The sequence below is a fragment of the Neurospora crassa genome, linkage group VII, assembly GCF_000182925.2.
Source record: "Neurospora crassa OR74A linkage group VII, whole genome shotgun sequence".
In the NCBI taxonomy this organism is placed as follows: Eukaryota; Fungi; Ascomycota; class Sordariomycetes; order Sordariales; family Sordariaceae; genus Neurospora; species Neurospora crassa.
The window spans coordinates 758,839-783,481 of record NC_026507.1 but is presented as its reverse complement, the minus strand read 5'-3'; the positions used below and the strand labels follow the sequence as shown (position 1 = coordinate 783,481).

At 52.6% G+C, this 24,643-nt stretch overlaps 10 protein-coding genes and 1 non-coding gene across 12 annotated transcripts; 5 read left to right on the top strand and 6 right to left on the bottom strand.

Moving 5' to 3' along the window:
- Window positions 1–146: 146 nt before the first annotated feature.
- Window positions 147–1,874, top strand: NCU17176 (alpha/beta hydrolase). The gene is made up of 3 exons (XM_011397050.1): window positions 147–292; window positions 348–534; window positions 598–1,874. Coding segments are annotated over exons 1-3 (1,185 nt in total). The 5' UTR covers window positions 147–290; the 3' UTR covers window positions 1,594–1,874.
- NCU06924 (kynurenine 3-monooxygenase) lies at window positions 1,823–3,836 on the bottom strand. Its single transcript, XM_954178.3, has 3 exons — window positions 3,625–3,836; window positions 3,311–3,528; window positions 1,823–3,246 (listed from the first exon to the last, which is right to left on the bottom strand). The coding sequence occupies exons 1-3, from the start codon at window positions 3,737–3,739 to the stop codon at window positions 2,041–2,043; spliced, it is 1,539 nt and encodes a 512-aa protein (XP_959271.3). The 5' UTR covers window positions 3,740–3,836; the 3' UTR covers window positions 1,823–2,040.
- Window positions 3,837–4,235: 399 nt separating this feature from the next.
- Window positions 4,236–6,501, top strand: NCU06923 (methionine aminopeptidase 1). Its single transcript, XM_954177.3, has 4 exons — window positions 4,236–4,759; window positions 4,890–4,920; window positions 4,983–5,840; window positions 5,910–6,501. The coding sequence occupies exons 1-4, from the start codon at window positions 4,616–4,618 to the stop codon at window positions 6,008–6,010; spliced, it is 1,134 nt and encodes a 377-aa protein (XP_959270.1). The 5' UTR covers window positions 4,236–4,615; the 3' UTR covers window positions 6,011–6,501.
- Window positions 6,502–6,761: 260 nt separating this feature from the next.
- Window positions 6,762–8,821, top strand: NCU06922. Of its 2 annotated transcripts, XM_011396960.1 has the most exons (5): window positions 6,762–6,880; window positions 7,028–7,347; window positions 7,469–7,624; window positions 7,698–7,764; window positions 7,850–8,821. In XM_011396960.1, the coding sequence occupies exons 2-5, from the start codon at window positions 7,247–7,249 to the stop codon at window positions 7,940–7,942; spliced, it is 417 nt and encodes a 138-aa protein (XP_011395262.1). In that variant the 5' UTR covers window positions 6,762–6,880; window positions 7,028–7,246; the 3' UTR covers window positions 7,943–8,821. The 2 variants fall into 2 exon arrangements, with proteins under 2 accessions (XP_011395262.1, XP_011395263.1); XM_011396961.1 differs by having other exon boundaries at window positions 6,858–7,347; window positions 7,850–8,711.
- A 186-nt stretch (window positions 8,822–9,007) lies between these two features.
- NCU06921 (mRNA splicing factor) lies at window positions 9,008–11,223 on the top strand. The gene is made up of 2 exons (XM_954175.3): window positions 9,008–10,427; window positions 10,506–11,223. The coding sequence occupies exons 1-2, from the start codon at window positions 9,175–9,177 to the stop codon at window positions 10,882–10,884; spliced, it is 1,632 nt and encodes a 543-aa protein (XP_959268.2). The 5' UTR covers window positions 9,008–9,174; the 3' UTR covers window positions 10,885–11,223.
- A 535-nt stretch (window positions 11,224–11,758) lies between these two features.
- Window positions 11,759–11,850, bottom strand: NCU15345. Its single transcript has one exon. It is a non-coding gene; the product is annotated as a tRNA-Ala (tRNA).
- A 652-nt stretch (window positions 11,851–12,502) lies between these two features.
- Window positions 12,503–13,617, bottom strand: NCU06920 (hypothetical protein; the record flags this gene model as incomplete). Its single annotated transcript, XM_954174.1, has 3 exons — window positions 12,503–12,672; window positions 12,802–13,138; window positions 13,303–13,617. The coding sequence occupies 3 exons, from the start codon at window positions 13,615–13,617 to the stop codon at window positions 12,503–12,505; spliced, it is 822 nt and encodes a 273-aa protein (XP_959267.1).
- Window positions 13,618–13,910: 293 nt separating this feature from the next.
- Window positions 13,911–15,592, bottom strand: NCU06919 (hypothetical protein). Its single transcript, XM_954173.2, has 2 exons — window positions 14,926–15,592; window positions 13,911–14,819 (listed from the first exon to the last, which is right to left on the bottom strand). The coding sequence occupies exons 1-2, from the start codon at window positions 15,247–15,249 to the stop codon at window positions 14,319–14,321; spliced, it is 825 nt and encodes a 274-aa protein (XP_959266.1). The 5' UTR covers window positions 15,250–15,592; the 3' UTR covers window positions 13,911–14,318.
- Window positions 15,593–16,063: 471 nt separating this feature from the next.
- Window positions 16,064–18,644, bottom strand: NCU06918 (purine permease). Its single transcript, XM_954172.2, has one exon. It carries the CDS (start codon window positions 18,344–18,346, stop codon window positions 16,505–16,507), a length of 1,842 nt encoding a protein of 613 aa, XP_959265.1. The 5' UTR covers window positions 18,347–18,644; the 3' UTR covers window positions 16,064–16,504.
- Window positions 18,645–20,966: 2,322 nt separating this feature from the next.
- Window positions 20,967–22,774, bottom strand: NCU06917 (hypothetical protein; the record flags this gene model as incomplete). The annotated part of the gene is made up of 2 exons (XM_954171.1): window positions 20,967–22,423; window positions 22,513–22,774. 2 exons carry the CDS (start codon window positions 22,772–22,774, stop codon window positions 20,967–20,969), a joined length of 1,719 nt encoding a protein of 572 aa, XP_959264.1.
- Window positions 22,775–23,446: 672 nt separating this feature from the next.
- NCU06916 (hypothetical protein) lies at window positions 23,447–24,391 on the top strand (the record flags this gene model as incomplete). Its single annotated transcript, XM_954170.1, has 2 exons — window positions 23,447–23,657; window positions 23,784–24,391. 2 exons carry the CDS (start codon window positions 23,447–23,449, stop codon window positions 24,389–24,391), a joined length of 819 nt encoding a protein of 272 aa, XP_959263.1.
- Between the last annotated feature and the right edge of the window lie 252 nt (window positions 24,392–24,643).

The following is a 24,643-nucleotide window of genomic DNA, read 5'->3' as shown; positions in this document are numbered from 1 at the left end:
ACAGACAAGCCTGTCAATCTGTCCCACTTTTTATACGTTCTACCAATCGGAGCATTTCAACGTCGAGGTACGTCACTGCCATGGGGACCAACACAATCACATGTGGACGCCGGCCGACAAGGTGCTCCCAATATTCAACCGAGCCGCCACCACGAACACCGAGCCATCTACCACCCATACCCGTTATTTGGCCCTGAAAGTGTGCTTTGGCCTCAATCCCGTCTCATCTCAACAATCATCTAGAGCCCGCCAGCTCATATCTCTTCTCATCACGAGCAAAATACCCCAACATGCAAGTGTTAAGATGCTCACCTCCATACTATGTATTCACTAACACTTTTTCTCAGGGCCCCAACAACAACGCGCAAGCCTCCAGTGCCCACCGTAGCCGAGACCATCAAGCACCCAGCCTTTCCCACGGCGATATGGAACCTTGAGCCCGATCAAAGTGGCCTCGCTCCGGTCGCTGTTGGCCGCGGCGGGCCTTTCAACGTGAGCTGGGAAATTCACGGTGAAGGGCCCATCAAGGTTTTGGTATGAGCCCTCCTCGACTCAGTCTTTCCCTCACAACCAACATTACCACTGACACTCCCGCAGTTCATCATGGGTCTCGGAGGTCTTAAATCTGCCTGGCAGCGTCAAACCCTCTACTTCGGCCACCAAAATCGCGACAAGTACTCCGTTCTCCTTATCGACAACCGCGGCATGGGCGACTCCGACAAGCCTCTCATGCGCTACAGCAGCAGCGAGATGGCCCGGGACTGGATCGACATTCTCGTTCACGTCGGATGGCTTCCCGCTCCGCCTTCCTCCCCATCCTCATCCTCCTCTTCTATCACCACCTCCCTCTCATCACACTCCGGGCCACCCGTCCCCGTCCCCAGCGAACGCACCCTCCACGTAGTTGGCCTCTCCCTCGGCGGCATGATCGCCCAAGAACTCGCCTGCCTCATCCCCACCGCCATCTCCTCCCTCAACCTCTGCTGCACAGCCGCCGCCATCGAAAACACCACCACCTTTGCCGAAAACATCGCCAACCGCATCCGCATGCTCATGCCCCGGCCCGTCGACCACTCCATGGCCGACACGGCTCGGCAGCTTTTTCCGCTCTCGTGGCTCGAACAGCCAGACGACTGCGAAGTGCCCGACCCATCAACCACTCCCAAATGCGGTCCACCCAACCCGCGTTCGCCCAAGATTCCCCGCCCGGCTGGGCCGGAGTATCTCAAGTTCGATAGCAACGCGCAGAGGTACGTGGCGCAGGAGATGCACAAGCGTCTGGACCCAGCCCGCTTTGGGCTCAAGGGGTTTTTGTTGCAGTTGATTGCGGCGGGGTGGCATCACAAGTCGGCCGAGCAGTTACAGAAAATGGCGGATGAGGTGGGGAGGGAGAGGATTCTGGTGATGCATGGGACGGAGGATGGTATGATTAGCGTGCCGCATGGGAGGAAGTTGATCAAAATTATTGAGCCGGAGGTGGGATTGATCGAGGAGGGGATGGGGCATGCGCCGGTAGTGGAGAGGACGGGGTGGTATCATGGGGTATTGGTGGAGAGGATTCGGAGGGGGGAGGGTTTGGACGGGAGGGTTTAGCTTTGGGAAAAGGGGGTATGGGTGATGATTAGAGAGACAAAGAGGGGGGAGGAAGTCAGGACCATTGGGATTGGGTTTTGGTGAAGATGTCGATTGTTTATCTGGGGCAAGGAGTTCTGGAGCGTGTTGACTTAGCATGCATGCATCAGGTACTTTCAACGGAGCACGCCAGTGCTGGCTAAGATTGATCAGTGCGCAGACAAGATCAAGTCTTGATCGATCCATCTTGCGAAAGCGGCCTTCAAAATCTATGTCTGACTGGTGGATTAAACCAATTCAAGTGCAAGAAACATCACCTGTTCCCAGCGACGACTGAAAAACTCACCATCTCAAGATACGACACAAACTTCTATACTTCAGGACCATTTGCCAATGCTAAACCTAAATCGTACACAAAATCTCCTTTCTCATATCTGCACTGCCCGACGAAAAAAAAGGACGTCCAGACTACCGCCTCCTCCCATGAATCGTCCTGCACACCATCCCCATACAATTATAAAACACCCCGTACGCCGCCCGGCCCAACGCGCCCTTATACCTGAACCACAGGAACAAGCCACCCGCCAACATCGGCAAACCAACACCACCAACCAAACTGCGCAGCAACACCTGTCCCTGGCGCTCACTCTTCTTCACCACCTCCGAATACCGCTCATTCCCAAACGACACCCGCGAGTACTTGGTCTGCCACCCCAGACTCGGCACATAGACACTCAACCACTCCTCCAGCGCCTTGCGCCACCTGTACACGGGCGACAGCACCGACGACCGCATCTCAATGTAGTTCTGCAGCGCCAAATCGTTGATGGCGTGCGCATCCGCCACGCGCACGGCGCTGTACTCGGCCAGCGCCAGCTCCCGCTGCGACGCCTCGAGACTGCTGTCGTCGTTGGTCATGCGGTCGTGCTTGTCGAGAATGTCGAACAGGATGCGCACGTCTTCCAGGCCGGCGTTCATGCCCTGGCCGTAAAAGGGGACCATGGCGTGGGCGGCGTCGCCGACGATGACGACGGACGAGGAAAAGTGGTAGGGCTTGCATTTGATGCTGATGAGGGGGAGGTGGGGGTTGGTTTGGAATTGGGCGATGAGGTCGGCGGGGGCGATCAGGGAGGTGACGCCGGGGAAGTGCATGTCGAAGAATTCTGGGATGGAAGAGGAAGTGTCGCCGGTTCTGCCGGCTTCCTCAAGTTGCTCGTAGATGGCGGCGGGGGCGAAGAGGGTGCAGGTGAAGGAGCCGTCGTTGGATGGGATGGCGATGAACATGAATTCCTTGCCGGGCCAGATGTGTAGGTGGTTGGGGGATATCCTGAACTTGGACTTGGCTGATGATGACGATGGGGCGATCTGGAACTCGCACCAGAGTGTGTCGATGTATTCTTGCTGGTAGTCCATGCGGGAGAACTTCATCAGGTGGTAGCGGACCGCGGAGTGGGCGCCATCGGCACCAATCATAAAGTCGAAGTCGACCTCGATTTCGCGGGCTCGGTCTCGTGGGTTGGAGGTGCTCTCGTCTTTGTTTTCGAACCAGGCCTTGTTCCGCTTGAAATCGGCGCCGGTGAGCTTGTGGTTGAAGAAGAAGGTGACGTTGGGCATCTCTTCGAGCATGTCGAGGAGGCGCTTGTTCAGGTCGCCACGGTCGATGGCGAGAATGCTCTGATCTATTCATCAACACACCTGCTCTGTAGAAAGGCAAAGGGGTCGAGGGGAGGGGTCTTACCCGTCCATGGATGTCGTAGTCTTGAGCCTCCTCATACAGCTTTCCATCTGGTCGCTTGCCGTGGATCATGCGGCCTCTCATGGGGATGGTCACCCCTTTGACATAATCGATGAGTCTTGGCTGGTTGGCATGGCGCATAGCATTGAGGCCGCGTTCTGAGAGGGCCAAGTTGATGGATCTGGTAAAGTTGAGTGGTGTTGTTGAGGGGTCGCGTAGGTCTTATTGTTTGTTAGTTAGCAGTGACATCTTGAACATCTTGGATCTTGACTCATGATGTATTGTAAAGTCAACAACGTAAAAAAGACAAGACTCACCACCGCGCAGTTCATAAATCTCAACATCGTGACCACGGTTGGCCGCATAAAGAGCAGCCAATGACCCGACCGGGCCAGCGCCGACAACGACGACCTTTTGCTTTCTCTCCTCCATTTTCGAAATTGAGTGATTGTGAGGATTTCCCAGCTTTGCCGGAACAAGTTACAGGTGGAAATCAAATATCTGGGTGATTACATCAGACGATTCACACTAAGATCCCACGAGACATGCAGTTCGATATTCGTCCGTGCGAGGCGATCCACTTCTACCGACGCCTTGCTGGTGCACTAACACCATCAACGGTTTAGCGTCCTTAGAAAGGTGGATCGATTGGGTAAGCATTCTGGTCCCTTGCTGGGTCTACTATGGTGAGATGGGTAAGTTAAACCTCCTAGTCAGGTCGATGAACACACAGTGCTCACGGCGCTTTCGCTGTAGTGGTCCGTGCAAGGTACCTGACATGGGGGTTAAACTTTTGCTCCCAACCACAGTATCCAACAAGAGCTCCACCCATCCCGGACCCCGGCAGAGCCGCCCAGCCCGCCGCTGCCCGCCACTGAAAATGGAATGCGCGTGGGACGACTTTTGGGAGGAAGGGCGCAGCGGACAGCGCCGCCAAAAATATTATTCGTCCGTCCACGCCAAGGGCCCGGCATCCAGACCTGTCGCCTTCCGTTTCGTTGTCGCTTCTTCACTTTGTCTCGCGCCCTTTCAAGAACAACGAATTCTCCCAACTAGGATACCCAACACAAGGTCACCAGGTACTTACTTTTATTTGCTCTTTAGACCCTGTGCCTCTAGACCAACTTCTACGCAAACTTGTCTCAGCTGTTGCTTCCCCTCGGCATCTGGCCGTCAAAGAACAACGAACTCTTTTCGACATCCTCGCTGTCAACCCGCGATCGTCAAGCTAACTTATCGGCCCCTCTTTAAAGCCTTTCGATAACCACAGACAGTGACACCACAGTCTAATTCGAGCGCACCACCACCATGACCGAACAACCCCCCGCGAAGAAGAAGTGCCTCGGCGCTGATTGCGAAAACGATGCCGGTTCCCTCCAATGCCCCAAGTGCTTGAGCCTGGGTATCAAGGGTAGCTTCTTCTGCTCCCAGGACTGCTTCAAGAAAAACTGGGTACGGCGCATCTTCTTTGGTTCCCTCATCCCACATACCTATGGATTTCCTCGACTAGATCCCGTAGTACCTTACTTAGACTCGCACTTGCATGCGAACCTTGATAGCTGACCCTTTGGGTGCCCAATAGAACACCCACAAGGAGCTTCACAAGCTTGCCAGTAAATCAACCCGCTTCCCCCTCCTCCTTCGCCAGAGCGCATATTCTAAAATTCTGCTCCAGGCCCCGAAACCTACAACCCTTTCCCTACCTTCAGCTACACCGGCCCTCTCCGCCCCGTCTACCCTCTTTCGCCAAAGCGCGTTGTCCCCAAGTCGATCCCCCATCCCGACTATGCCGAGAGCGGTATTCCCGGCGGCGGCCGTACAAGGTCCAACAAGATTGAGCAGCTAGACGAGAAGGGTCGCGAAGGCATGCGCAAGGTGTGCCGCCTCGCCCGTGAGGTTCTCGACATCGCCGCTGCCGCCATCCGCCCCGGCATCACCACCGATGATCTCGACAAGATCGTACACGAGGCCTGCATTGAGCGCAACTCGTACCCCTCGCCATTGAACTACAACTTCTTCCCCAAGTCGGTCTGCACATCGCTCAACGAGGTCATCTGCCACGGCATCCCCGACAAGCGCGTCCTCCTCGACGGCGACATCCTCAACCTCGACGTCACCCTCTACCACGAGGGCTACCACGGCGATCTGAACGAGACATACTACGTCGGCGACAAGGCCAAGGCCGACGCCGACTCGGTGCGCGTCGTTGAGACGGCCCGCGAGTGCTTGGAGGAGGCCATCAAGCTGGTCAAGCCCGGCACCCTGTTCCGCGACTTTGGCAACGTGATCGAGGCGCACGCCAAGAGCCGCGGCTGCAGCGTTATCCGCACCTATGTCGGCCACGGTATCAACAAGACCTTCCACTGCCCGCCCAACATCCCCCACTACGCTAAGAACAGGGCCGTCGGCGAGTGCAAGCCTGGAATGACCTTCACTATCGAACCCATGATTGCGCTGGGCAAGTACCGCGATGTTACCTGGCCCGACAACTGGACCTCCACCACCATTGATGGCAAGAGGACCGCTCAGTTTGGTAAGTGCTGTTCATGATTCAGTAGGCGGTGGCTGAGTGCTGGAATGTTCAACTAACCCTGCTTGACAGAGCACACCCTCCTTGTCACCGAAACCGGTGTTGAGATTTTGACGGCGCGCACGGCTGACTCTCCTGGCGGCCCGGTACCCATGCCTACCGCCGCTGCTTGAGTTTGGTCGGACGCTAAAAAGTAAGGTGTGCATCGTTATTGGAACAAAAAAAAAAGGCGTTTAAAGGGGATAATGTTGTGGTATAGACTTGTGCCGTAGCGTTCAATGCCTGAGTTGATACCCGGAGACATTTAAACGGGAAACCCAAAGCCATGGTCAGATCTATCAACATAATGATCTCACAATCGCAGAGCTAGAGGCACGTTACATATATAAGGTTCGCGCAAAGAACAAGTGTCTGGACGGATATTCTGGAAGATTCTTAATCGAGAGGAGCGGGATTTGGGATCCTCACTTCAAGGCGGACTCGGCGGTAGACTCGGCGGGTTGTGGAGAACCGGGCCCGGAGCTCTCTATCTCTCTCTGTCTTCCCCAAAAGCTGTTTGAGATTGTAAATGCTTGGATAGAGTATAGACAATGCCTAATGTTTCACCATATTTGAGGCTAATACTCATCACTTCGGTAGTCAACTGGAGCCATGAGGACTTGGGAGAATCATGCTTCTGAAAAGTGATGTAGCGGATCATCAAGTCGGCGAGGCCGAGACCGGGGATCGTCTCTATGCCGCTTTGCCCCACCTCGGCCGGGCTGGGCTTACAGGATAGTGGAGCTTTGCAGAAAGAAGCTTGGGCCAACCTAGCCGCCCAACAGGCTCCAGGGGCGGACTTGGCAAGTGGGCTCGGGCTGGCAGTTCACGGCGAAAAAGAGTGGAAGGAGGCCGGGGGGAGGGGGGGGGCACCTTCATCATCGAGGAAGCCCCGAGGCACCAGCACCAGCACCAGCACCACCTAGCTATCTGCCTTGCCCCCAACAACCCTCCTCCTCCAGACCTACCAACTGAACCTCCAGCTGTCTCCACGCAAGAACCGAGTGAGTCTTCCCACCACTGCCCGATTTCGCCAGTTTGCGACCGCCCTTTTTTTTTCTTTCCCAGAAAACACCAAATCCAAAGATCAACAAGACGGCTTTTCCCCAAGTCTTATCATCCCACCTCTATCTAACTTGGTACTTAACCAGCCTCCAAGTTTGTACAAGCACCGACACCGGCGCGCCCGAAGCTTGACAAACTCCCCCTTTCCTTCGATCGAACTCTATCGTCCGACTTCGATTCCATCATAGTTGCGCACGCCATCTGTCGCGCACGTACAACATCTAGCCCACGCTCGCGCAAACCGAGTCGAACCAGCTACACCACCGAAGCTCTAGCTATCATCCGATAAGCAAACAACCGCCAAAATGTCGGGCGAGGCGTGGCTATACCTGTTTGCGGTGCTTATAAACGCCGTCAACCTCTTCCTTCAAGTCTTCTTCACCATCATGTACAGCGATCTGGAATGGTACGTTGGTCATCTTATCCCCCTCTCAAAGGCTTCTGCGAGGACACGGGACTTGGCATCCTGCGCGCTTTGTGGCTGGCGCCTCTTTTCCCAGCAGACAGTTGCTAACGGCATCTCGCAGCGATTACATTAACCCTATTGACCTCTGCAACCGCCTCAACACTTACATCATCCCCGAAGTCGCTGTCCACGGTTTCCTGACCTTCCTCTTCCTTATCAACGGCTACTGGCTGCCTCTCGTGCTCAACCTGCCTCTTCTCGCCTGGAACGTCAAGAAGTAAGTTTTAACAACCGCTTGGATGGCAATATCCGCAGCTTGCGCGAATCGGATAACTAACCATGCGGTGCAGGATCGTTGACAACGCCCACCTTCTGGACGCCACTGAGATCTTCCGCAAGCTTAATGTCCACAAGAAGGTATGTCATCAGCTCAACACAACCAACCGCGTCCGCTGTGGTGGAGCTTCAAGAACTGCTTCTAACCGATCTGCGCGCTCTCTAGGAATCTTTCACTAAGCTCGGCTTCCATCTCATTCTGTTCTTCTTTTACTTGTACAGCATGATTGTGGCCCTCATTCGGGACGAGGCTCATTAGGAAATGGCCGTCGCTCGCTAAGTTGAACTGGACTTCTCGTTTCACAACGATACCGCCACAAAGTCCGTCGGATCGGACGCGGAGCTCTCTCATCGGAGCTCGTGCTCGCATCTTTACCACCACCGTTTTCTCGAAAGTACATAACGGCGCTGGGCACACTGGTACGCAGTACTTCAAACACACACAAACAAAAAATATATACAGTACAACGACAGGCAAGCAAGCAGGCAGGCAGGATCCTCGGCGACGGATGCTGCAAAAGGACGGGAAGGGTTCATGAGCGTAACATACGACGACTTTGACAGATGGCATGGGAGGGCACGAAGCTATGAAGAGATGGCGGGAATGATTATATTATTGGATGGCGGGAGAAGAGGAGGACGAATTGTATGGTCTTGGCTTCTATAATGAAGAGGAAAAGCGACTGACGGGCTTCGGGAAGGTGGCAACTGCCTTGCTGTACGCCTCGGTTGGCATGACAGCTGGATAGACGGGGCAAAAGGAAATGATGAAAAAGAGTTTACGACCTCTTCAGCGGTACCAATTGGGTGTACGCAGGTGAGGAGAGGGAGAAATCGCGTGCTGTATTTTACTGCTTCCTAAAGTATGTAATGAAACGGGACGGGCTACGTCATGAAGATCATGGTCTGTTGCTGTCTTGTCAAATGTCAACACCGAGGGAAGGCAACGCGGGCCACATATGGAGAACCACGAACATGACTTTTTGATCCATAGACATTGGGCGCGTTGTTGGAATATGTACTCTCTTAGCAAGCTGTTGTCGTCCTACCAAGATGGAACCGAATATTCGGGTCATTGAACACTCTTTGTACTGCATAGTAGAGAGGCAAGCCAGAAACAATAGAGCTTGGCTCAACGCTGATCATTGTCAGCCCCTCCCTCACAAGCAAGCTGAGTCTCAGCTCCAAAGCTTGGTCCTTGCTCAACCAGAGTGCGACAGCAACCCGGTAAGTGGGTGGTATATGGCCCGTGCGCGCGTATATCGTAGAAGCTCCACTCTGAATTTGAGTTCCACTGTTCCAGACGTCAACCAATGCGCCCGGCCTGCCGCCAACGACTCCAAGAGGGTCGCATCCCATCTTCATCTCCAAAACAACAAAAACAACAAAACAAAAAAAACATTTTCAGGTTCATCAAGCGTGCGGCTGGCGAGCATACCATCACCACAATTTCATCAAGCCGCAGCAGAACTAAACATAATCCAAATAGCCATGGCCGACTTCAATGAATACCCAGCAAACCTGTCAGTCAAAGACGCCCTCATCGTCCGCCAAGTCGCCGAACCAGACCATGCCGTTGTCCCCTACACCGGCGAGGATCTAAGCCGACCGCGACTCGGGCCCGCCAACCCCTTCCGTGACGATACCGACTCGACTTCCACTGCGGTCGGCACCAAGAGGAAGAACGTCCTGACCGGTACTGCGGCCGAGACTTACATCAGCGAACACACTTTTCGCTCCAAGCACCGCGCCATCGAGCGCGGCGGTGGTCCCGCGCGCGAACAATTGGGGAGTACTGCCAAGAAGGCGGCGGCTGCAAAGCTGAGGCAACAGAGAGAGGGGAAAGGAAGCGCGACGATTGCGGATGGCGATGGGGCCTACGTCGGGCCATGGGCGCGGTACAAGAAGCAGGAATATGAGGAGGTGAATGAAGAGGAGCTGGGGAGTGGTGAGGAATATGAGATTGTCGAAGAAGAAGAAGGGGAGGAAGAGGAAGACGTGGTAGAGAGCGGGACGGTCGTCAAGGCGCCGACGAAGAACCTGGCGCGCAGGAAAGAGGTGGAAGAGCAGGGCGCGGAGACGACGACGTTCCATGGCACCGAGGAATTCGATTACCTTGGCCGGACATACATGCACGTCCCGCAGGATCTGGATATCAGTCTCACCAAGGACGTCGGGAGCGTCACGAACTTCATCCCCAAGAAGCACATGCATACATGGAGGCACCATGCCGGCAAGCCGATCACGGCGTTGCAGTTGTTTCCCAAGTCAAGTCACTTGGGTCTGTCGGGCAGCACGGACAGCACCATCAAGATCTTCGATGTCTATCGCAATCGCGAGCTGTTGCGGACGTATGCGGGCCATTCGAAGGCTATCACCGACTTGTCGTTTAACAGAGACGGCACCAAGTTCCTATCGGGCTCGTTCGACAGATGGATCAAGTTGTGGGACACAGAGACGGGACAATGTGTCAACAGGTTCAACACGGGCAAGACACCGCATGTCATCAAGTTCAACCCGTCGGTGGATCAGGGTCACGAGTTCTTGGCGGGCTTGTCGGATAACAGGATTGTGCAATACGACAGTCGTGCGGGAGCGGATCCAGTGCAGGAGTACGATCACCACTTGGGCGCCATCAACACCCTCGAATTCGTGGACGAGAACAGGCGGTTCATGTCGACGTCAGATGACCGCTCGTTGAGAGTATGGGAGTATGGAATTCCAGTCGAGATCAAGACTATCAGGTATGTCTTCTCTTTTTTTTCTTCCTCCCATTTTTATTCTCCTTACCAAAAGTAATCACATGCTAACATTTTCTCTAGTGAACCCGACATGTTCGCCCTCACCAAATCCACCCAGCACCCCTCGGGCAAATACGTCCTCTACCAATGCTCCGACAACTCCATCGTCGCCTACTCATCGGCCTCGGACAAGTTCCGCCAAAACCGCAAGAAGTCCTGGCGCGGCCACAACACCGCCGGCTCCGGCATCGGGCTGGTCTGCAGTCCCGACGGGCAGTTTGTCGCTTCGGGCGATACCGGAGGATACGTCTGCTTCTGGGACTGGAAGACGTGCAAGATGTACCACAAGATCCACGCGGACACGAGCGGGGGGGCGATCAACTGTGTGGCTTGGTCGGAGCAGGAGACGAGTAAGGTGTTTACGGCGGGGGCGAAGGGTGAGATTAGGATGTGGGATTAGACACTGTCCGGTCTCGTGGGTCATTGTGTGAAATTGGGCCATTGCTGAGGGATTTTGATGGCTGTCCTCAGGGATGACGATAGAGGAAGAAGATTGGAGCGTCGCGTCTCAGGTGAAAGCAGGCAAAGAACGAGCGACCGGAAAAAGATATTTACAGCATTGCTTGGCGTTGGGAGAAACATTTCGGTACTAATGGGATTGGACTGGCTTTTCAAGTGCAAAGACTTGATTTTGGAGCAGCAGCAGACACCAATCAAGACACCGGCGAACAGCCGATATTGATCATCCATTCCCGGACTTAATTCGTCTTGACTCAGTCGATTGAACTATATACTGGACGTGCACTGAAAATATGACAGTGGCTGGTCGACCGAGTATCTTTGTTGTAATCAATCGAAGTGCCGACGACTATCCCCTCTACATCACGGCGTCGAGGCTTACTTCCCAAGAAACCATGAACGTTACACTGCAGCCAAGTGTCTTTGGATTATTCGGCTGTTCATATTGGTCTGGTTATGTTACCCTCGCTGCCGCTGGTTATTCAAATGAACATTATCTATCATCTTGTGCACCGCACCGCTCAAGTTTACTTGTACCCTTCATGCAATTCCGGTTCTTCTGCAGCTATAACACCATTGTCGGAGTCATTGTTTTGCGCATCTTCCTCATACCCGTGGGTGTGTGTGGTTGGCTCATAGTGCCACCCGCTTTGGAAGAAAAAAAAAACACCGCCAAAGGATTCTCATCAAAACCAAAATACCTCCTTTCGTAAAGAACGAGGGGGTAGTTTCTATCTACTACGTAACTTAAAGAGAAAGAAAGAAAGATAAAAGGACAAAATGAGTTCGAGCAGGAAAAAAGAAACCAAAAAGAGTGGACAATACCGGATTCGAACCGGTGACCTTTCACAAAGGCGCATCTATGGAATTATGCGAAGCGAAAATCATACCCCTAGACCAATTGCCCTTGGATTGTTACTAAGTGGTGGAGATGACAAGCCTATAGCTTCCATTGCTTTGCCACCTCAACTATAACACAAACATGTCATTACTGTCGTTCATATCAGTTAGGTTTTAAAGTAGAAAGGAAATACAGTGGTGGCATCCAGTAGGTAACCCGAGCAAGTTTAGATTGGAAATCACGTAAAAGAAGGTAGGTATCTAGAAAAAAGCAGTGACTCCCAACTCCATCCATCTTCTTGAACCTTTTCAAGATACAATAGCCGAAGAAAACTTCCTTAGTCCTCAGATGGCTCAATATGCATGTGATATGATAACAAGAAAAGCCCACCGAAGTAATGCAACTATATGCATCTCCCAAATGGTTCTCCCCGACTCGGACATATCGATATTCTTTATGATCGCCGCCCACACAATACTATCCACAAAGATCGCCTGATCCCTTTATTCTCTGAGTTCGGACCCCGAAAGTCGAGAAATAAACGGAAGCTCTATCAAGGTCGACTAGCAGCACCACCACCACCAACCCTAGAAGCAGCGGTACCAATGTACAGCAGCAGCAGCAACAGAATAAGTACGAACAGTAACACCAAAAGCGCCAGCTAAGCATCTGATACGATCTGATCTGATCTGATCAGCTCAAGTCAACTCAAGTCAACTCAAAACTCAAGCATATGACTGCTGGTGAACACCTGCTGCATGCGCTTCTGAACCCTGTCGAACGGCATGAAGCTGCACGACTCGCTCTCCAAGTGGCTGATAATAGAAGCCAACGTCTTGAACTCGGAGGGGCAGTTGCGGTTCGGACGGTGGTAAAGGACGGCGTAGTCTATACAGATTGTGGGAAGATTAGCTGATCCGTTCGCTGCTGATCCAAAATAACATCCAACGTAAGTTTCCTAGCCCGACATTGGGTAGGGAAAAGAAAAGAAAAGAAAAGAAAAGAAACAAAACTCACGAGCCGGCGAATTCAAATGCTTATTCAAATCCGCTCTAGTCCTACACACTCTAGAGCATAAGCCACACGCCCAGGCGAAGCCGTTCCAGGCGCTGTCTGTGCATGTCCAGCGGTCCGGCTTCGATTCGCCGCCGTGCCAGCTAATGAGATTCTTGCAGATGAAGCCACGCGGGTCCCTCTGGCGGACGATTTCAAAGATTGTGTCACGGTTCAGAGACGGAGCGCTGCGGCAGCTGTTCGTCTCCAGGTGGGTAGTCAGGCCGGCTACGGTAGTAAAGAGATTGCGGCAGTAGGGACAGTCGATGTTTTGGCCGCGGTGGGTGCGGGAGTTGAGGTGCTGTGATAGAATAGGGGTTAGAGGTAGCCCAGGAGGAGAGGGAGGGAGCGAGGGGGGAAATTATCTGGCTGGGGTTTGATGATAGATGTCATCTTTGGGACGGAAAGTACTGGGGACCTCGGGAGTCACTTTGCTGAGCGAAACATCAAAGGTGCACTACCTACCTGTTTGATGTTGTTGGTGTTTTGAAAAGACTTGTCGCAATCGGCGCAATAGTTGTGATCCTCAACCTCGTGCTCAATAAGACCCTGCTCGCTGCGATACTGGTTGTCGCAGACACGGCACTCATGGCCAACATGACCTTTGGCGTTCATATGCTGCCAGCGAGCAGCATCGCTGGTGAAGATTGCGAGGCAAGTATCACAACCGTACATCGCATATTCGTGCGCAGCCTCATGGCCGTAGTAGTCATCCAGATGCTCTTTAAGATCATCCTCATCGTAGAACGACTGGTTGCAAGTATAGCAGAGGTAAACCATGATGACGGTGGCTGGAGTGAAATACCGAGAAAATGGCTAATGATGTCGACAGTAGTTGATAACGAGATGGACGGGAGTGGCGTCCAGATCTCTGGCCCCAGGCCTGTTCTTGATATCCAGCCGATGCGAGACCAGTTCCAAAAAGCAGTTTGGGTGAGACAAGCGATCCAGGAAGAGAAGAGCAACAGGGAGGTCTAGAAAAATAACATAATTTAATGAAAGCGCAGAAGACTTTGCGGGGACAGATCAACTCCATGCTTTTAAGCTGTCATTTACTGGTAATTCTCCTGCAGTTGGGGTTGACTGACATCGGATTGTGGGCCTCCCGCTTCGACAGCTGCAGATGGGTACTGCAAATCAACAACAACGGAAAATTGTCATAAAATTGGTGTAATGCGATTTCCGATTTAATGTCCTGGGTTGTCCGATTGGAGTACTGTAGGTAAATGCAGATGTATAGTTGTGATTGGTTTGACCGTCTCGCCATTTCCATGTGATGTTGTTGTCAAATATCCTTTATTCCCCTCTCCAGCGGCTATAAACACCTTGCCCAATTTCTTTCTTTTCTTTCTTTATTTATTTCTTCTTTTCTTCTCTTTGAGGATCTATCGCTCCTCAAGCACATTAGGCCTTCCCCTTCTCCAAAGCCGTAGCCAGCCCACTGCTCAGCAGTCGGCTCCAGTAGCCAAATGCCCAGAGACTCAGTAACCAATCAGCCGGTTACCATTGACCATGCCGTGGATGTTTTTCTGAACCTGCTCAAACCGCATGGCGCCGCACTTTTCGCTCTCGAGGTGGTTGATGATAGCAGCCAACGTCTTGAAGTCTTGGCAACATGAACGGTTGGGGCAATGGTAGAGGTTTTGTTGATGAGCAGGCGAATTTAGATGCTGATTCAAACCATGGCTGGTGCCAAACCCCTTATGACACAAATAACACTCCCATCGGTACCCGTTCCAGGCCCGATCGGTGCAATTGTACGTGTGTTGGGAGGTACCCTCCCAGCCGATGAGCTTCTTGGAGATGAGCCCGCTGGGATCCTTGGACCGGACGAACTGGTAGATGGAGTCGCGGTTCAAAGAGGGGGCGTTCCGGCAACTGCCGCTCTCCAGGTGGTGTGTCATACCCGTGGCGGTGGTGTAGCTGTTGGGGCAGAAGGGACACTTGATTTCTTGGCCACGGTGGGTGCGGGAGTTGAGGTGCTATGTGACATGATATCAGTTATTCTGAATTTGGAATTTGGCTGTATGGATTTCGGGTGCCAACCCCATGAAGATTTGCTGGGCTGGTCTGTCGTCATATACATACCTGCTTGATGTTGTTGATACTCTGAAAGAAGCGATCACACTCTCGGCAAAAGAAGTGAGTTTCAACTTGGTGCTTGGTCAAGACCTCCTGGGTGACAAAAAGGAGTGTGCAAATATCACACTCCCAGCGAGAATGACCCCTGATCCTCTCATGTTCCGTGAAATCTAATGACGTGCTGAAGACTTCGTTGCAGACGCAGCATCCAAAACCATCGGGACTAGGATAGTGATCCTCATGGTAGCAGTGGTTTTTGAGTTCATTCTCATCCCAAAAGGCCGAGGGGCAGTCTGCGCACAAAAAAGCTTTGCGATAGACATTCGCCATGTTCGCAATATCGAGCGGATACGGTAGGCTGAGAGTAGAGTAAGGCCAATTTTCTCGACTACGTGGCGAACCAGCGAGAGTGATTGTGTTTACGAAAATGTCGAAGTGGTATCGAATGTCGCTGGTGCCGATCTACCAAAGGGCCCGAAACATGTAGGCAACGTTGAACAGAAAAACAACGAGGTCCTTAATATTTCAAGGGACGATCAAACTACCTCTTTGGCGGAGAAGGTGAATGGGCAGGGTGTCGCTTTATATGTATATGTATATATATATATAATGTGTGTCCCCTTTGGAGGTCGGCTATCAATACAGAAACCGGTGGGCCTCCCGTATGGGCAGCTGCAAGCGACTTGAACCGATGGGAGCAAGGATCAAACTGCAAAAAATGCTTCTTGGTTCTCCTCTACGGTAGCGGTAGTGTACTATGTACCATGGAAAATCAGGGTGGAGTCCTGTTTCCTCACGTTAAACATCAGAGGAAGGGAATTCCTTGCATCGTGAACAGGCCCCGCATTCAACCATCACACCGCCGTCCCCCCGCCTTCCTCCTCCCGGCACGTCCCTTCGTAGCCTTACGACTGCTGAAAACATTCAAATTTCCTGCACCAGCTCCCACGGTTCATCCAATATTCCGTCGACCAGTCAACCGAGAGACCTGACGAGTACTAGCCATTGAAATCCCGCTTTGCAATTCAACAACATAGACGTCCAGACAGGGTGGGGAGGTTCTGATGGGACCATTCTTGACTCCTAGAGATGTACCTCCGCAAGCTTGATTGGCAAATTTCATAGGCAAAAGTCCGTCAATCCACGGTAGACAAGGTAAGCTCTTTGCGAAGTAGCGATGATAGAGCTCATCAATCTCTTCCAATGTACATTCATACGTGACTGCCGCGTGGAGCCAGTCACTCTTTCCTTCCTTTGCAATCATATACATGTATATCATTAACACATTCGTTGTTCCCAAGGATTCATCGTACAAACAGTCCTGGCTATGTTCCAAGTCCAGGAGTGACGAAACACCAACATCTTTCGGTGTCGACGTCCCAAGTGGTATCTCCATCATAAACAATCTACCCACCCTATCCCGTCCCAGATTAATGATCGTTCAAACGGCGTATTTCAGCAACGTTGGAAGAAAGAAAAGAAGACAAGAAACCCAAACCCAGCCAACCCACAAAAGTCCTATTAAAGAAACTCCTTTTTTTTATCATGCCCCGAACCCATATCCACATACTCTAACGAACCACTTTCAAGCCTCCTTCACCGTTTTTCCCGATCCGCCCTCTACCGGCCTGATATCATCACTACCGACCCCGCTGGCGCTAAAGCTTCCCTTTTCCGGCACCATACCCCCGGGCGCGCCCTCTTTGGAAAGCGCCACACCGGTGGGCAAGCCCTCGACGGCCTGGTCATCGATATCTTCAAACTCATAAGGAATCACCAAGTTCAGGAACATGGTGAACAGCGCGGTGACAGCGAAGCCGGTTTCCATGATGAGCTCGATGGCGTCGAGGAAGCCCTGGAGCGACTTGCTGTCGCCCTTGTAGGTGAAGAAGGTGGCAAAGTAGGTGGGCACGAGCGTGGCGCCATAGCCGAGAGCCAGACCGGCGGTCAGCACGAAGCGGTTGCGGCGGTTGAATGGCACACCGCGGGCGATGATGGCGATACCTGAGACGGCGACGGAGGTGAAGAGGAAGGTGGTCATTCCACCGATGACGGAGGAGGGAATGGCGACGAGGGAGGCGGCGAATTTGGAGAAGACGCCCATGATGACAAGGAAGAAGCAGCAGCAGAAACCAGCGGTTCGGTTGGCACATCGGGTCAAGGCAATGACACCGTTGTTTTGAGCAAAAGTCGTCATGGGCGTGATGGTGCACAGAGCGGCGAGGATACCGTTGATGCCGTCCGCCAACACACCGCCCTGGACACGGCTCTCGTAGATCTCACCCTCAACCTCCAGACGGGACACATCGCAGGTGGCAGTAATGTCACCGACGGCCTCGCAGGCGCAGACAAGGTAGACGGCTAGTAAGGGCAACACAAGGGGACCGTACACCGTGAGCTTGAAGGTATGTACCCACATAAAGGAGGCGACAGGAGCGGCGTCAATGCTGGAGCGGTCAAAGTAGCCGCAGGCAGCAGCGACGATGCAGCCGACAAGCAGACCGAGAATGACGCTCGTGGATTTCATGATGGGGGAACCGAACCGCTCACAGAAGATGATGGTGACGAAGACGAGGAAGCCCAGACCCAAGTACTCGGCCGAGCCCCAGGGAAGAGCGTGAGGGGCGCCAACGTTGGGGCACACCACGTACTCGGGAAGGGGGTTGGCGGCCGCGCAAGAGCCGGAACCGCCAGCCCAGTTCTGAAAGCCAGACTGGATGAGGCTGATGCCAATGAGCATGACGGTGGGGCCAGTGACGATGGGCGGGAACATGCGCAGCATGTACTTGGGCGGCAGGAAGGAGAGGAGGACTTCGAGTAAGGCGCAGACAGCAGCTGTGCCGAGGATAGCTCCGTAGCCGTCGGGGCAGGGCAGGCGAGTGCCGTCTGCGGCGGTGGGACACATGCCGTTGGCGTACATCTGGTTGAAGGTACCGGTGGCAACGGGGATGATGGCGAAGGAGATGCCGACGACGGAAATCAGGCCCGTTCCAATGTAGTAGGGCGTCTTCAGGATGCGGAATCGGGCTATTTGGATACAGGACAGCAGGCCAGAGACAATGAGGGCGCTCGAAACGAGGTATTGCGATTGTTCAGCGGTGAAGTTGGCACCACCTCCTCCGGCAAGAATAATGGGAGGAGTGATGATGCCAGCCAACATGGCGAGGGAATGCTGGAAACCAAGGATAAGGGCGAGGAGGACGGGCATCCTGTCGTTGAGGCCGAAGAATACGGCGGGCTTGTTGATTTTTCTCATGAAGGGTAAGTTGGGCCTGAAGAGAAAGCCATAGTCGTAGTCGCCTAGCCATCCCTCCTTGGTGAGAAAGGTGTGGGCGAGGGTTCGTGTGAAGCCAGTCACTCGGTCGCCGATGGTCCTCTTTGGCATCGCATGAGGAGCGATGTGGGAGGGACCCTGGTCCTCATCCATGGTTGCGGTTTGTTGTGGTGAGGGTGTCAAAGTCTCAATGGGTTGTCAAAAGGGGTCTGATTGTCGATGGAAATGGTGATGATATAGGATGACTCGAAGTCGAAGGTGCCCGGGCCGACGTTGAGCCAATTAGAGACGGCAACTAACAACAGCAACAATGAGATGAACCGAGGATGGAGGATGATGGGACTGCGGCACCGGGATGGTGATATATCGTTCCTGGCTAACTGTAAGATGACCGGAGAAGGGGGGCAACCAACAATAAGCCGTCCAGACGGGTGCGGTGCCCCCCTCCGAACCTTCGAAAGAAGGACGAAGACGGATTGTCTCGCCGCCGTGGCTTGCGTAAAATACTTTTGTCGAGTATCCGCTCCTAACGGTTACGGGGTGCCAAGGCTGAGGTGGATTCCCCCAGAGGAGATCTTATCGGCGGCTGGCTCCACTCAGCTACCCACCCGTCAGGGGCGGACATGCCCCCGAGTGGCCACACTCTAGATAAGCAATCCCCAATAAACGCTAAAACACCAACGCTAACCTCGGTTTAGGCAGTGTTGCGGCCGCTGATAGGGACGGCGATAGTTCGACCACCTACAAAGGTAAGTGTAAGTGATATCATTGATAAGTACCATATTGCCTGCTTTACCTAATTCCTGCTTCTCACCAATCTGCCCGGCACTTCTCAAATGTGAGTTTCCAAATCGGTGACTTGATCCCATCAGCTGGAAATCATCAACACCAAGCAAGTGATACATACTTCCCCGGACCCAGCCGACGGATAAGTCCAGCAACCCGGCGACATCCCCATCGTTCAAATCGTTAGCCTCATTACAGTCACAATCGGCCAAGTCCATATTCCCAAACGATGGGCCCAAGGCAACGTGGTGTGGGCAATAGGCGAAAGGCGAGACGGCTCTGAGCGCAAGGGTCCTTCTCTAATGAATTCCGCGGAATCCAACTAACGAGTGTAACGATACTTTCATGTCGTCTCGTCGTCGTCGTCGTTGTCTGGGATGGTGTTGAGCTTTCGTTCCGAGGCATCAGGAAGGGCCGTAGGAAATCCCCGATACCGCTCTCGCCACCCGAACGACTCCTTCGACAGCCACATCGATTCCAGAGGTAGGTAGATAGGTTGGTAGGTAGTCCTACATTAGTCTTCACCAAACTCTCTTTCTCTCTCCATCAGACAGCAAGTCTCAATTTTACCAGAAAGAACGGTCTCGACCTTCATTCAGCTTTCGTCCAGTCCCAAGGTAACCTTTCAATTCCCAATTGAGTCCCCAAGGGCGCCCTTCCAACTCCATCTGCCACGCGATCCCTTGCCATACTATGCACCCTCCATATGCAGAAAAAGCGTGGGGGGGCATGGTAGGTACATTGGCGCATTGTGGGGAAACCGTCATCTAAATAACCATTCAACCACTCCCTTTCTCCTCGACCCGTTCATTTAGCTCCTCGGCCAAAAGTGAACGGAGTCGCAGATTGCTGTACATAGGTAGTGTACTGGACAAAACCGAAAGGGTGGGAGTGAGACGTAGCTTCAAAAACGAGCCAACAAAACAGGGTCCGGGTTCAAGTCAGAAAGAAAGTCGGGCCTAGCTCGCCTATCCAGGTACCTTTTATTCCAACATCGTCGTTGGATAGAGATAAGCCAACCCCAGCCAATTCGGCACTGAGGCGAGGTGATTGGTCGATCGATTTGGGTACCCAACTAACCCGTATCAATGAGGCTTGGCCTGGGCCTTCCATCCTCTCCTGTACACTCTCTCACTCAAGTCTTTAGGTGTAGGTAGGGTATCTAAAGGTACATAATTACCACTGGTACACTAGATGTAAATACGCCCGGCATGCGGTGGGCAGCCGGGATCGGGGGACGTTCGGATGTCTCCGATGTCCTATCCTGCCATATCAGCTCTTGTCTGTGACTCTGTGTGAGTGCGTCTTTATTGAGGGAGAGCTTGAGATTTTGCAAAAGGGTTTTTTTTTTGTCTTTTGTCTTTTTTTTAAGCAGTTTGGTTCATTGACTGGATTGAGTTGCGAGGTCTTCAGTCTTGGCTGAAATTGAAGTACGATTGATTGAACAAAGAAAAATCTCTAGTCATCTTATCATGGTGCCATTGGCTGGAGGCAAAGCTGTTTCGATGTCAATCCTTTGTTCCATAAACTCGAGTCTTCTTGGGAAGCTCATTTGTAGGCTTTAATATCCGCGATATTCCCCTTTGACCTTCTGCTCTGCCTAGTGATTAATACTTTGGTGGGTTAGGTCAGAAAAGGTCCTCAAGTCAAGTGGAAGGGAAGGATTGGAACAATCTTGCATTATACATTACTTCTACCTGGTACATCGAGGTCCTTTAGGAGTTGCTGTCCGTGGGAAAGCTGGAGCTTTCCGTTTGTGTACATGATTCTTTGAATTTTTCCCCAGCCAGAACATCGTCAGTGGGTACCATCGCTTCCTCCTTTCCACTGACCTGGTCTCAAGTGAACTTGCCCTGACTGACTTAGCAAATGTAAGATCAGCACACAACCCAAAGCTACCGCTCAGAACGGTGTAGTAAGTGGCAGCCCTTGACAGAGGTCTAACCCTAGACCTGGTACAGTGTACACAATCTGGAACCTCCCTGGCTCACTCTGGTTGTTGCTCAGGGGGCGCGGCCCCATTTCCACTACGCTGCTGCTCGGCATCTTTTTCCTTCTTGCCATTCTGGGAAGTCTCGGTCTCCTCAACACCCTCCTTTTGGTACACAACAAGTGCTGAAGCCTCAAGCTGCTTTTCGTACTCGTCAAGTGCCAATTGCAACCGAATTTCTTCCGACAGATGGAATCGCGCTTCGTTCTTGCTCACGAACTCTTTCAACTCTTCCACGCCTTTGCCACACAGCTTGAGCTCGGCGAGATATTCTCGGTACATCTTCCGAGTATGCTGCACTTGATACAGAAAGAGAACTCCCTTTTGTTTCTCCTCAGAGCCCGCCGTGCGCTGCCGCCATGCCCTCCACATAAGCTCGCACAATTGCTCCGTATCCTTTCGTTTGATATCGAATGGATTTGCTGCTACCCACTCACGCATCTTCTCTGGCATTGTATTGGTGTAAAAGAAGGTGTCGAGTATGGAAACGGCGTCCGGAAGGAGGTAGTCGCTAACGAGTCGATCGTACTCTTTTTCGATTTCGAACCGATCAAGGAACGAACCCCTGCGCTGCCAGATCTCGTGAAGCAGCAGCAGGGCGTGCTCTCTCTTGATCCCCGACATGGAGTCGTTGTCCGCAGTCTTGTATATGACTGCTTTCGCTTCCTCAAATGTCTTTGCCTTAGTGATCTCAGACGTTGAGTACGCGGTCTCGGCTACTTTCTGCCAATGCAGCCATAGCGAGGTGTCTGCACAGGCAATTTGCTCATGCATGACTTTAAGGTCAATTGGATTGTCTACCCAACTGTAGGCTTCATCCAATGGGTGACCTAACGCCTTCTCACGCTGATATATGACGGCACCATACAGATTGACGCCGAGCGAGTCCTTATCCTGAGTTTGGCCAAAAATGTGGAGATACCATTTGAGCAGTAACATGTACCCTGATACGTATTGCTCAGTTAAAGTGCCGCCAATGCTCTCTAGTGATTCTTTATCAAGCAGTAAGACAACGTCCAAGAAGCCACGAGCTAAGGCCGAGGTAGTAACCTCCAGTCGCAGTGGTGAATCACGACCCCAGGGGCAGAGTACAGCAGGAAGTGTCTGTGAGCCGGGCAAAATTCTTTTGAGCTGATCGACATTGTTCTTCCACAGGCTGCTGTGAAGTGTGAGGCTAAAGGGACTCCTGATCGTCAGATGTCTTGTCTTTGTGATAGCAGGCCGCGAGTCCTGGTGCAAGGTAGCACTCATGAGCTTCTTCCGCTGGATTGGAGAGATCTTCTTCGACCGCCATTTCGGATTTGGCTCGGTCGGGCTTCCGGCAGCAGCTTCGAGCATCAGTTTTCTTTGCTTTGTAATGTTGCGTAAGAGAGCGGTGACGTATTCCGCCGACGGCTGCAGGAAGAGACCGGGAGAAAGCTGTGGTTCCACAAAAGAAAATGGCTCGTCAGGAACTGTCGTCGCGTACGCCATCAGCATTCGAGCATTAGAACACATGAACAGGGCAGGAGTTGAAAGATGCGGCTCTGGGATGTTCACGTACCGAAGCGCGTCCAGACCATCTTCTCTGCCAGCCAGGAGCAGTATGATTCTGAGATAGCGGGCGGCGCCTTGTTGGAAGCCACCAGTTGTCGGAGTACCTCCTTTTTGGCAAGGTCGAAGAGAACTTGAACGCGATCCGCACTCAGTGTGGTGTTCTCTGCCACGAGTTCGAGGACAATTTGACTGCGTCGCTCCTGATCAGGGCAGGCAATCGGAGCCAAAGATGGGGCTGATAATGCCTTGGAGGCTTCTGGAGCCGACATTGTTGGGAGCAGACTGACGACCGACAGTAGGAGTGTGTTGCTGAATCTTGCGAATACCTTGGGTGAATTTGTCGGGAAAAGTTGAAAATGTTTCTTACTGTAGAAACGAAATCAAGTAGTGGAGGGAAGATCGAACCAAAAGAACTTGAAGGCTTGGTTCGATCGATGCGACGCCTAGAAGGAAATTCAGCAGCGAAGGAGGGGAAGGAGTGACGGTATGGAAGAAAGTTGAGCCACTGAACTGCACGTCCGAGCCCTTCGTTGAGAGCAGGTAGTACGGTTTCCTGTTCGCGTCCCGTCTGAGCAGTTACCTCTAGGTAGGTATGACGCGTCACGATTGGCGACCTCAAACGGGAAAGGAGCTATCTCTTGGTTGCCGCCACTTGCCTGCCAACCAGGTGCCACTCAATAAGGAGACCTACTTTACTGACTTGAGCTTGACTAGATTTACCCTTGACAAAGCCTCTCGCCTTCGCGCCTCATCATCGCGCGTTGGAACCAGGCGCTTCTGTTCGCTTTCTCTCAAAAGTCTATACCCCACGAGTGCGCTTCTTAGCAAGGCCCCGTCGCCGTCCAGGGAGCTGAAAACCCAGGCGTGATGTAGGTGTGCACTTTTCTGACCACCCCGAAGGATTTTCCTGGAATATTGTGGCTTGAACAGGTCCACTGACAATGGCATCTTCACAACACATTCAGCTCGCACACAAAAATCTAACCAAGGTTGCTTCTACGGCGATGAACCTCAAGCGAGACTTGTCCGCGTTCCACAAGGGACAACAGAACACCCAGGGCTCTGCCGACGACCAAAAGGAGGATTCGAGTAGTCGGCCCAAGAAAGTGGCCAAGATTGTCAAGACCGAACCCACAGACAAGCCCAACGGAGGTACGCAGAACCAGAAACCAAAAGAGTTTGTTGGTCCAAAACCAAGTGGGATACACTTGGCCTTCTCTCTGGAACAAGCTCCACATGTCAAGTCGCCTAGTGGTGCTGCATGTGCCAATTGCGGAGGAAATGACCATATGGCATCCCATTGCATCGGCCCATGGGATCCGGTAAGCGGGACGATCAAAGTCTGCGTGCTGTGCAACGATGCTTCCCATGGGCTCGATAACTGTTCAGTCCTCGCAAAGCGCAGTGCGTCAGACCAAAGATTCGTCTTGAGCAGATATCTGATCCTCTACCGTGGCGGGCGTCCTCCCATCGAGTCGAATGTCTGCTGGGTTGACTTGCTAAGCTCTACAGAGTACAAGGAAGTGTTGGCCAAGCATTCATCGGAGAATAGCGACAAACGCCATCCTTGGACAAGAGAGTTCGCAATCAGTCAACACACAAACAAATTGTGGAAGCGCTATAGCTATTCTCAAGGAGATGACTCAAAAAGGACGTGGTGGCCCGAGGACCCCAAGACTAACTCAGAGGCTGAAGTCCAGAAGAACATCGAGTCACTCAAGCAGACTGAGTCCCCGTCTGTTTTGAAAGCAGGGGCCCGTCAAAAGATAATGGAGAGCGAGTCGGAGAGGGAGTGGGAGTTGACTGCAGCCGGCCTGAAAGCGTGGCCTGACATCTTCAAGATCGCTCCCATGTTGAAGGCTTATGCTGAGAAGGAAGACAATTGAATTTGTAAGAGATTCTGGCATTTGTAGCCATGCGCGAGGGAATTTGCACCACGTACTTTAACCCGAAGGGAAGAAAGCTCATACTAAGATTTGACGAACGTTTGAGCAGAAATTGCGGTGTAAGTATGACTCAAGTCGTGTCACGGATGGATTGAATAGGATGTAAGCATACGGTGCCATGAGTTTTGGGAGTGAACAACGGTCGAGATAGTGGAGGGACAAAGAGAGCAAAACCCACCCAAGGAGCTGCTC

What these genes read in the sequence shown, in the direction of transcription:
- NCU17176 (XM_011397050.1), top strand. An exon ending in AAGGGCCCATCAAGGTTTTG is followed by an intron (nt 535 to 597) that starts GTATGAGCCCTC and finishes ACACTCCCGCAG; the next exon opens with TTCATCATGGGTCTCGGAGG.
- NCU06924 (XM_954178.3), bottom strand. Translation starts at nt 3,739, where the DNA reads ATGGAGGAGAGAAAGCAAAAGGTCGTCGTTGTCGGCGCTGGCCCGGTC. An exon ending in GATTTATGAACTGCGCGGTG is followed by an intron (nt 3,529 to 3,624) that starts GTGAGTCTTGTC and finishes ACAAACAATAAG; the next exon opens with ACCTACGCGACCCCTCAACA. An exon ending in ACTACGACATCCATGGACGG is followed by an intron (nt 3,247 to 3,310) that starts GTAAGACCCCTC and finishes TGAATAGATCAG; the next exon opens with AGCATTCTCGCCATCGACCG.
- NCU06923 (XM_954177.3), top strand. Translation starts at nt 4,616, where the DNA reads ATGACCGAACAACCCCCCGCGAAGAAGAAGTGCCTCGGCGCTGATTGC. An exon ending in ACTGCTTCAAGAAAAACTGG is followed by an intron (nt 4,760 to 4,889) that starts GTACGGCGCATC and finishes GGTGCCCAATAG; the next exon opens with AACACCCACAAGGAGCTTCA. An exon ending in CAAGAGGACCGCTCAGTTTG is followed by an intron (nt 5,841 to 5,909) that starts GTAAGTGCTGTT and finishes CCTGCTTGACAG; the next exon opens with AGCACACCCTCCTTGTCACC.
- NCU06922 (XM_011396960.1), top strand. Translation starts at nt 7,247, where the DNA reads ATGTCGGGCGAGGCGTGGCTATACCTGTTTGCGGTGCTTATAAACGCC. An exon ending in ATGTACAGCGATCTGGAATG is followed by an intron (nt 7,348 to 7,468) that starts GTACGTTGGTCA and finishes GGCATCTCGCAG; the next exon opens with CGATTACATTAACCCTATTG. An exon ending in CTCGCCTGGAACGTCAAGAA is followed by an intron (nt 7,625 to 7,697) that starts GTAAGTTTTAAC and finishes CATGCGGTGCAG; the next exon opens with GATCGTTGACAACGCCCACC.
- NCU06921 (XM_954175.3), top strand. Translation starts at nt 9,175, where the DNA reads ATGGCCGACTTCAATGAATACCCAGCAAACCTGTCAGTCAAAGACGCC. An exon ending in GTCGAGATCAAGACTATCAG is followed by an intron (nt 10,428 to 10,505) that starts GTATGTCTTCTC and finishes CATTTTCTCTAG; the next exon opens with TGAACCCGACATGTTCGCCC.
- NCU06919 (XM_954173.2), bottom strand. Translation starts at nt 15,249, where the DNA reads ATGGCGAATGTCTATCGCAAAGCTTTTTTGTGCGCAGACTGCCCCTCG. An exon ending in GTATCAACAACATCAAGCAG is followed by an intron (nt 14,820 to 14,925) that starts GTATGTATATGA and finishes CATGTCACATAG; the next exon opens with CACCTCAACTCCCGCACCCA.
- NCU06918 (XM_954172.2), bottom strand. Translation starts at nt 18,346, where the DNA reads ATGGATGAGGACCAGGGTCCCTCCCACATCGCTCCTCATGCGATGCCA.